The sequence below is a fragment of the Pleurodeles waltl genome, chromosome 3_1, assembly GCF_031143425.1.
Source record: "Pleurodeles waltl isolate 20211129_DDA chromosome 3_1, aPleWal1.hap1.20221129, whole genome shotgun sequence".
NCBI lineage: Eukaryota > Metazoa > Chordata > Amphibia > Caudata > Salamandridae > Pleurodeles > Pleurodeles waltl.
The window spans coordinates 1,011,161,008-1,011,170,619 of NC_090440.1; the positions used below are offsets into that span (position 1 = coordinate 1,011,161,008).

General features: G+C 41.3%; 1 protein-coding gene across 6 annotated transcripts in view; it reads right to left on the reverse strand.

Moving 5' to 3' along the window:
• The window catches only part of SLC4A10 (solute carrier family 4 member 10), a 1,044,586-nt gene extending 1,035,218 nt beyond the window's left edge, over positions 1-9,368 (reverse strand). For 5 of the 6 annotated variants that reach the window (XM_069224249.1, XM_069224246.1, XM_069224242.1 and 2 more), the window contains exon 1: positions 9,206-9,362. In XM_069224249.1, the coding sequence (XP_069080350.1) occupies positions 9,206-9,253 (48 nt within the window). In that variant the 5' untranslated portion in view covers positions 9,254-9,362. Of the gene's footprint in view, positions 1-9,205 lie in introns of all 6 variants that reach the window. The other variant, XM_069224244.1, reaches the window with a different exon arrangement.
• Between the last annotated feature and the right edge of the window lie 244 nt (positions 9,369-9,612).

Consider the following 9,612-nt stretch of genomic DNA (forward strand, 5'->3'; position numbering starts at 1 on the left):
TGCCCTCTGTCCAAGCAAGAACCCTCACTTTAGTCAGGGTAAGTCACACACAATCCAAAATCAGCCTGTGCTCACCCTCCGGTAGCTTGGCACGAGCAGTCAGGCTTAACTTAGAAGGCAATGTGTAAAGCATTTGTGCAATAAATCATACAACACCATAGCATAACACCACAAAAATACACCACACAGTATTTAGAAAAATATATAATATTTATCTGGGTATCTTCAGGTCAAAACGATCAAAGTTGCAATACGAATTTGTAAAGATATCACTGAAAAGTGATAGAAAGTGTCTTAAGTCTTTAGAAAGTAAACAAAGTCTCTTTCAAACACAAAGTGCCTGGTTTCTGGTGGAAAATCTCCTCAGCACACACGGACTTGCGTAGTTATTTTCCACGCGGGGAGTCGGGCGTTGTCTTTCGGCGCGCGGACAGTCTCTTACTGTGGTTTGCGGGGAGTACCAGATGTCCCGGGTCTGTGCGTGGATTTTCCTGCTTGTTTTCCGGCTGCGCGTCGTTCTGCGGGGCTGCGCGGCGAAGTTTCGATCTCACGGCAGGCGTCGCGTTGATTTCTCCGGCGGAGTCGGGCGGCGTTGTCCTTGCGAGGCCGTGCGTCAAAGTTTTGATCTCACGGCAGGCGTCGCGTCGATTTCTCCTGGAAAGTCGGGCGCCGTTGTCCTTGCGAGGCCGTGCGTCAAAGTTTCGATCTCACGGCAGGCGTTGCGTCGATTTCTCCTGCGGAGTCGGGCGGCGTTGTCCTTGCGAGGCCGTGCGTCCAAGTTTCGGTCGTCCCGAAGATGTCACGTTGATCAGCGTCGGTGTGCGGCGTTTTTCTTACCGCGGAACAAGCTGTGCGTCGAAAAGTTCGGCGCACGGAGCGTCCAAGAGGAAGAGAGAAGTCTTTTTGGTCCTGAGACTTCAAGGAACAGGAGGCAAGCTCTATCCAAGCCCTTGGAGAGCACTTTCACAGCCAGACAAGAGTTCAGCAAGGCAGCAGGGCAACAGCAAGGCAGCAGTCCTTTGTAGAAAGCAGACAGGTGAGTCCTTTGAGCAGCCAGGCAGTTCTTCTTGGCAGGATGTAGTTTCTGGTTCAGGTTTCTTCTCCAGCAAGTGTCTGATGAGGTAGGGCAGAGGCCCTGTTTTATACTAAGTTGTGCCTTTGAAGTGGGGGTGACTTCAAAGAGTCTCTAAGAAATGCACCAAGCCCCCTTTCAGTTCAATCCTGTCTGCCAGAGTCCCAGTAGGGGGTGTGGCAGTCCTTTGTGTGAGGGCAGGCCCTCCACCCTCCCAGCCCAGGAAGACCCATTCAAAATGCAGATGTATGCAAGTGAGGCTGAGTACCCTGTGTTTGGGGTGTGTCTGAGTGAATGCACAAGGAGCTGTCAACTAAACCTAGCCAGACGTGGATTGAAGGGCACAACAAGATTTTAGTGCAAAGAAATGCTCACTTTCTAAAAGTGGCATTTCTAGAATAGTAATATTAAATCCGACTTCACCAGTCAGCAGGATTTTGTATTACCATTCTGGCCATACTAAATATGACCTTCCTGCTACTTTCAGATCAGCAGCTGCCACTTCAACAGTGTATGAGGGCAGCCCCAATGTTAGCCTATGAAAGGAGCAGGCCTCACAGTAGTGTAAAAACGAATTTAGGAGTTTTACACTACCAGGATATATAACTACACAGGTACATGTCCTGCCTTTTACCTACACAGCACCCTGCTCTAGGGGTTACCTAGGGCACACATTAGGGGTGACTTATGTATAGAAAAAGGGGAGTTCTAGGCTTGGCAAGTACCTTTAAATGCCAAGTCGAGGTGGCAGTGGAACTGCACACACAGGCCTTGCAATGGCAGGCCTGAGACAAGGTTAAGGGGCTACTGAGGTGGGTGGCACAACCAGTGCTGCAGGCCCACTAGTAGCATTTAATCTACCTGCCCTAGGCACATGTAGTGCACTCTACCAGGGACTTACAAGTAAATTAAATAGTCAATCATGGATAAACCAATCAGTAGTACAATTTACACAGAGAGCATATGCACTTTAGCACTGGTTAGCAGTGGTAAAGTGCCCAGAGGTCAAAAGCCAACAACAACAGGTCAGAAAAAATAGGAGGAAGGAGGCAAAATTTTTTGGGGATGTCCCTGTCAAAAAGCCAGGTCCAACACTCCCGTAGAACGACGCACGTCTCCCCGCGTGAAAAATAACGACGCAAATCCGTGTGTGAAGGGGCATAACCGACACACACACCATTTTTCCACGCATCTCCTCTACTGCAGCCCTCTGCGGAGATTTTCCACTCCAAACCAGATACTTTGTGCTTGAAAGAGACTTTGTTTACTTCTTTAAGACACTTCATATCACTTTTTAGTGATATCTTTACAAATTCATATTGCATCTTTGATCGTTTTGACCTGCAAATACCCAGATAAATATTATATATTTTTCTAAACACTGTGTGGTGTATTTTTGTGGTGCTATTTTGTGTTATTGTATGATTTATTGCACAAACGCTTTACACATTGCATTCTAAGTTAAGCCTGACTGCTCGTGCCAAGCTACCAGAGGGTGGGCACAGGATAATTTGGATTGTGTGTGACTTACCCTGACTAGAGTGAGGGTTCTTGCTTGGGCAGAGGGCAACCTGACTGCCAACCAAAAAAACAATTTCTAACAATTACAAAATACACAAATAGGTTTGAAACCTAAATTATATGGCCAGTATATGGCCTTTATGTATTGCTTTATTTCACCAGGACCATAAAGTCATAAACCAGTTCAATTGAGAAACATCCATCACCAACATTTCTCGTAAATATCACACACCTTAATGTGAAAACTAGTTGTGACCAATCTGGGACCTCCATCTTAGAGTCAAGACCAGCAATACTGAAGCTTAAGCTGTCAATATTCTCCTTATTAAACAGTCTGCCTACTCTCATTAATCACAAATCATGTACTATTACTTGGTGCTTCCTATCCCTCATTTGCCTGACATATGGATATTTGTGTTAAAGTTCTCTAATTATGTTTCAACCCTTCAGGTAAATAAGGGGAACCTTTCAGATAAATTCGGGGTTATTTACTACCTTTGTGTTTAAAGTATTCTACCCTGTTCCCCCTTATATAAACTTTTAATTTTAGTTGAGAAGACGTGTATGTCAGAACGTGTGAACTGATTTATTCTTGATAAGAAAAAAAAATATTTGTCTTCCAACATTTATTAGGATGTATTCTGATGAAAATGTTCAGTAGAGGAAACTCATATGCATCTCCAAGCTAAAAATCTATATGCCGTCCTTATGATGAATTTATATTTACATTCTTGTGGTAAGCATTCATTGCTTTATGAATCACTTTGTCCCTGGTTTAGCTCCTATTACTGGCCCTAGCGAGAACAATCAAAGGAAAGACCCTGTAGGCATCCATAATGTGACTCTTCTTTGAAACAAAAAGCCCACAATGACAAATATCTATTCCCCAATTCATAGAAGGGACTGTTCTGTCATGTGTAGTCCTTATTCTAGTAGACACCCCTCAAGTAATGAGATCAACTGCAGCTCATCACCTCACAAAAGTGATAGTGAGAAACTAAGGTATAGTCAACAGTAATTACACGCCATTCCAGGATTACATATTCTACCTCTTCACGACCTCTGACCTCTTTCAAAATGCACAGCATAGTCCACCGTAGGAGGATATCCATATTTCAATCAAATGTGATAGAGAGAGAAAGTGAGGTTTTTCTCAACTGATTTAGTATACCCGAATGTCCTCTAAAGGCTTCCATTCCGCACTGATTGAAAATGACCTTCATAACAGAAACTCCTACGTAAGTACCCGTCGGTCGGTCAAAAAAGGAGTCCTTCAATGTGTCCTTAACTTTCGTTGTGTCTATATGAAACTTTCACTTGTATCTTTACTTGACCATACAATTGTTCATTATCTTAAACATACCTCACTTCTTTCAATGTTTTCGTAGATAGTTCCCTTTTGAAAAACACCGCTGAATATGGGGAAAAACTATCTTTACATATGTAGTAGGAAACATATTGTGTATTTCTATTTTTTTTTTTTGCTCTATGTCTAAAAAAATCTGATATTTTTCCATAATAAATCGTAACTAAATAATCACAAAATATGAGGTTTGAGGGCAGCTCATTTCTGTGCACTGGTTTATGTAAAAGCATCACTTTTATAGGGGAGAAATAACAGAAATGTCTCCGACTATTAGGATGTGAGTTAACGGCCTGTTTTAACTTTCAGACACCCTGCTACTGCCAGTCTTTGATTGTAGACAAAAGTGTTCTTTTGGTGAGTGGGCAGATAAAATACAACTTGGAAACTAGAGAGATGTTGTCCATATTTTATTTATGAGCAAAATTATATAATATGTCTGTTGAACACAAACGAGAAAACATGCATCTTTTCTTATGTAGTACACCAAATGTGGGCAATTCATGGTTCAGCAATCTGTAACCAAATGAATACCATTTACAATTTACGAGCCCTTAAACACAAGAGTCAGTGAGACTATGTTATGTGATATGAACCTTTATTGGTACTACAAGATGGAAGTCGGGTGACAGAATGGCTGTTATACTGGGAAGAAGCCCAGGGTCTAGGTTGAAAACCTCACAGCTGTTTTAATAATTTATAGCTTGCTTTTATGATATCAAAAATAATATTTTGTTTGGATTTCTGATATGAGCTAACTTTCTGAGCAGAAAAATCTGAAAAGACAGATGGGGTAGATTTATTAATTTGTAGAGCAATGCAGAGAAGCAACCAAAGTTGTTGAGTTGCGCCATTGGAGGAAAGGAGCAAACAGCCATATTTATTACTAGAAATGGCCTGATGCTGCTTTAATCCCCTACATTGGGGCACGAAGAGGCTGTCTGAACACCACACAGAATCTTTACACCATGGTGCAGAGCTCTGTGTGAGTGTCTAACATAGGATTTGTACCGTTTGGAAAAATGAAACCATTTCTCCAAGTCAGCATCTATTTCATTTCAAGGTGGCGTTCTTTTTTCATTCAAAGCTCTAACTGCCGTTCGTAGGGGATCAGTTTTTTTGTAGAAAAATGTGCGGTTAGTTACGCCTATTTTGCACAAGGAACATCCATGTCATATCCTTTTGACGTGAAGTGGTACAAAGTAGTGCAAAGTTATTTATGCGCAGGGTAAAGAGCACATGTTCAACATAAAGTACCGTTTGTGCTGGAAAGTAAATAACCTTCTAAGAATGTGCAACACTTCAAGTCACTTTGTGTGACTTTGCACCAGCACAAAGTCCAGATAAATCTGTCGCGGAGAGGGGTGACTTTCTCTTTTGAAACTGAGAATGGTGTGTTGTGTGCACAGCTTCCTATATCCCCTGTGCATGACTGGACTTGCACAGGTATATGTTGTGCAAGTGTGAAACCACTGTGTCATGTTGGCTGCCTAGGAGCACAAGTAATGTAATCAGAATTTGGGAAACTTATGCCTACAGACATCATTCCATGAAAAATTGGAGCACGTTCGAAAATAAAACACCGTCATGGAAACGTCCCTGAACAAATCTGATTAAATAAGTGCATCAGCTATTCTATTTAACGAGTGTCATGAGTCAATGCAGCGAATCAAAATAACTAAACTGAAGACTGGCCCTGAACTCCACAATACACTGGAACCTGCTGTGTTTTTGCCGTTTTTCCATTTCTGCAATATGTTATCAGGAGAACATCAGTTAAAGAAGCTAGTGTGCCATAGACTCAACTGTTGGGAGTGTGAAAACTCTCACAGTGTACAGCTTGACTTCAAACATTAGTGTAAGACACACGCTTATTTCTGCATTTTCATTATAAATACAACAAGATTGATACACTTCTGTAGAGAACCCCATAAAGATGCTTTGTCAACGCGCCAGCAGAGAAATAAATTCAGCTTATTTTGTGTTTAGAGATTCCTCCTTTTTGACCGAGCACAAATGTCCAAAAAATGCTGCAATACAGTAGCTTACATAGAAAAAAAGGTTCCTTTTTCAAATTGTATTGTATGAAGAAGGGCATAGGAGGTGTAGAAACTATAAATCTTGCACACTATAACATTTACGCCGGTGAGATAAAAGGTGCCACCACATATGGCAGGGAAGACATATTAGGCATATACATTTAAATGCCTGTGAAAATATAACAATTGTAAATGTGCAAATGAAGTTTACAACCGCGTGCATCCGACGAATAAAGCACTCATATAAGTAAAATGTTTGATAATGTTATTCAAATTTTTTAACAGGGCAAACTATAGATCATCTAAACATCTGGCCTCAATTGTCCTTATTCACGTACGGCAGCATTTTATCTGTGCATAAACAAACTATTATAAAGTGGTATTCATAGTACTATTTGGTGAATGATATCGCAATAGGTCTAGAGTCAAAATCCCAAGCAGATATTATCAAAAACAAAAGAATGTTCCGAGATGCTTATTAATAGTGTTTGTTAGCGATGCAGGAATGAGTAAACATAAATGCTTTTGTTTTTCTTTACAGTGCTTGGCCCTTTACAAATGTTGACCTACGGCAATGAGCAGACATTACATATCTGTTTTGCCCATTGGCATTAATGTACTCACGTTTGAATGTGATTTGTCCATTAAAGGCAGAAACAAATATAAATATGTCTTAATATACATCAATCTCAGAACTATGATGTCGATTTGCCAAATTTATCTATTTATTAATTTGTAAGTTTATATAACACGAACAAGTATGTAAGTACTTACATAGGAACAGATACAACTGCATACAAGTTTGAAAAAAAGAACAGTTAAATTGGTTACAAAAAATAGTAACAATATTTCTGGCAACATAAGGTAAAAACTTACATCACACATATTATCATAACCTCACAGAATGTTATAGTCTATGCCATGTAGATATGTGATGTCTGTAAAAGCAAAATCCAAAATCTTAAAAAGAAGAGACACTGTGGTATCCTTTGTTACGTCTAACATGGACACCGAGATGATACAAAGATGAAAAGAGGGTGGCAGTGCATTAGCATCACAGTTGCTGTCAGGTTGAGTAGGGCACCTCATGATTGCATCCGGATCACATAAATTGCTTTAGGGTGGGACACTTTTGCTGGGCATTTGTGCATTGGTGATAGTACATTTTGCACTAGTCTTCAGCTGGCATGTGCTTTGATTGACTACTGGAAAATATGTTGCATGCACTGTCTGTTGTTGGACCTGTTAGTTTTGGGCTATTCGAGAGTCCAAAGTCCCTGCAAAATTGTCCTGAACCGAGCACAAATTTTCCTAGTGCTAACATCATTTATGCCAGGTGGCTCACTGGATAACTGTGCCCAAAATAGCAGGGAACAGAATTTGAGCTCAGGGTGACAGTTTTTAATTTTGACAGGCTCACTCAGCATTTCATCATTCTGAGGTCGACAAAATGAGTACACTTAATTGGGTAACAATAAACTTCTGTTATTCAGTGAAAATATACCTTTCTGTTTGAATAAGCACTTTAAAATACTCATGTTATTTTATGGTAATGTTGTCCAAGGTATCACTATAGGGTGAGCTGTCATGCGTCATAAGGCAGACCTGTTTTGCATAATTAATTAAAATACATGGTCATCTACAAACTTGCCAAATCCGCGTCAGTAACCCAGTTTAAACAACCGTTTAAGCATTAATCCTAAATCTTTTATAATCATGGAAAGAATGTGACTCCCTGAGAAGGAAAACCCTCCCTTTCTTGTCCCAGCTCCCTTCATTTTTCACAGCATCAGTGATGCAGAGTGCATTTTAAATCTACATTAAGCAAGGAAAGAATGTGAGAGGCTAAGGCACCCAAGCCGGCGGATTTCTCAACGCTTCTCCTGGGGTGCAAGCTGTTCTCTTTTCAAACCACATAGTTAGCACAAATATGAAAAAAAAAGATTTTTTATACAAAACACCATCAATCAACTCAATTTCATTTACTGCACTTCATAGTGACAAAGAGACTTTTGAGCTCTTATCGCTGCATGTAATAGCTAATGCAGGGTGAGTTAAAGTGACGCATTTATGAATAGGCACTGCAATTGGTCGACTCTGAGCATGCCACAAGATCTGCAGCCAAAAATCAAAGAAGGATGCTCGGGTTTGTTGACAACCCTTCGAATGACTTTTGCAATAGCTACATGGAATAAAGCGTTTCACATATTGATTTTAATATACTGCCCCATTTACACAAAGGGGGTATGCATGTACGATATACAAACATCGGTTATGTATTTCTAGCATTACTCAGTTCGATGCACTTCAGTATATTTGACAAATGACGATCTTTGTTTTATTTGCAAAGTGATGAAGCCTGGACTGAGTGACCTTGGGTATAACAATGCAGGAGGGGTCGTTCATAGGGGATGGGATATGTTACAACATGTTTTACCTATGTTAAAAACAGCCCATGTCCCAGAACCACTGCTTTCTTTGAGGGGGCGAAGGGCACGAGACGAGGCTGATGTATATTAAGCTGCGCACTTCGGGAAAATCACGTTTATGTCTGTGACGTCACAGCGGAGACGCTCTACCTACCGCAGCACACGAATGCCTTTTTAATGACTTTCACTTTATTATCACTAAGTGCAAAAGATGCTCCAGAGGGATGCAGAGGCAGAAGTATACATGGATAGCCCAGGCAAAGGAGAGGAGCCAGACAGATTAGCTTTAATGATCTCTGACATCTTTACTTCAATAACCAGACGGGCGAGCACAATGTTTGCCTCAATTTCCCTGTCTTTAAAATGTCAAGGCAAATCGCTTTACCGATAGCCACTGCTTGGACGTGGCTATCTGGCGGCTGACGCTTCTCGTTTAATCCAAGTGAGAAATTCTGTCACTGAGAAGCGAGTATCGGGAATGGCTCAATCCACATATGCGTCTGTATATATTCATAATACGTGTGAGTTGATAATTAAATAAAACTCCCACGCTCACCGATGACAGCAACTGGCCATTTCAGTAACACAATGCGCCAAGTTGGCGCAGAATGAATTAAAAAACCCACAAATAAACCGCACATTGAGTCTAACTTCTATCACTTTAGCACTTAAACAGAACAATTCTATCACGAAGAGCAGCCTCCCTCGCGACTCTAGTTGGGGTTAATCGTCTAACAAGATTTGCAAGAGAGATCTTGTTTGCTAATTTGAAACGTCCTACCGTAGGAAGCAGCGGCTCCATCTGTGCTCCGTGGTCCTTAAGCTCCATATTTTCGGGATGTAGCGCTCTCTTGCCTTGAAGGTTGCACCTTTCGCTCTGTGTCTCCCTTCTCTGCAGTGGCTTCAGCGCGTTACTGCTGAGCTGCTGTGTTTAGCATTTGAATGAGGAATCCTGAAGCAGGGGGCAGTCCCACACTCAGACTCACCCAGTCACATGGCCTACACTCAGTGCCGAGCTGGGGCATGCACTCCTGGCCCTACTAAGCGCATATTATAAACCATGTGCTCTGGCAGACAGTCTCTACCGTGCTAACAAAGTGCAGTGCAATCTCTGCCATGCCTTGTCACATCTTGCTTAGAAGACACATGTAACGGCCATGCAGTGGTGTTGTGTTAGAAATTCTGGCC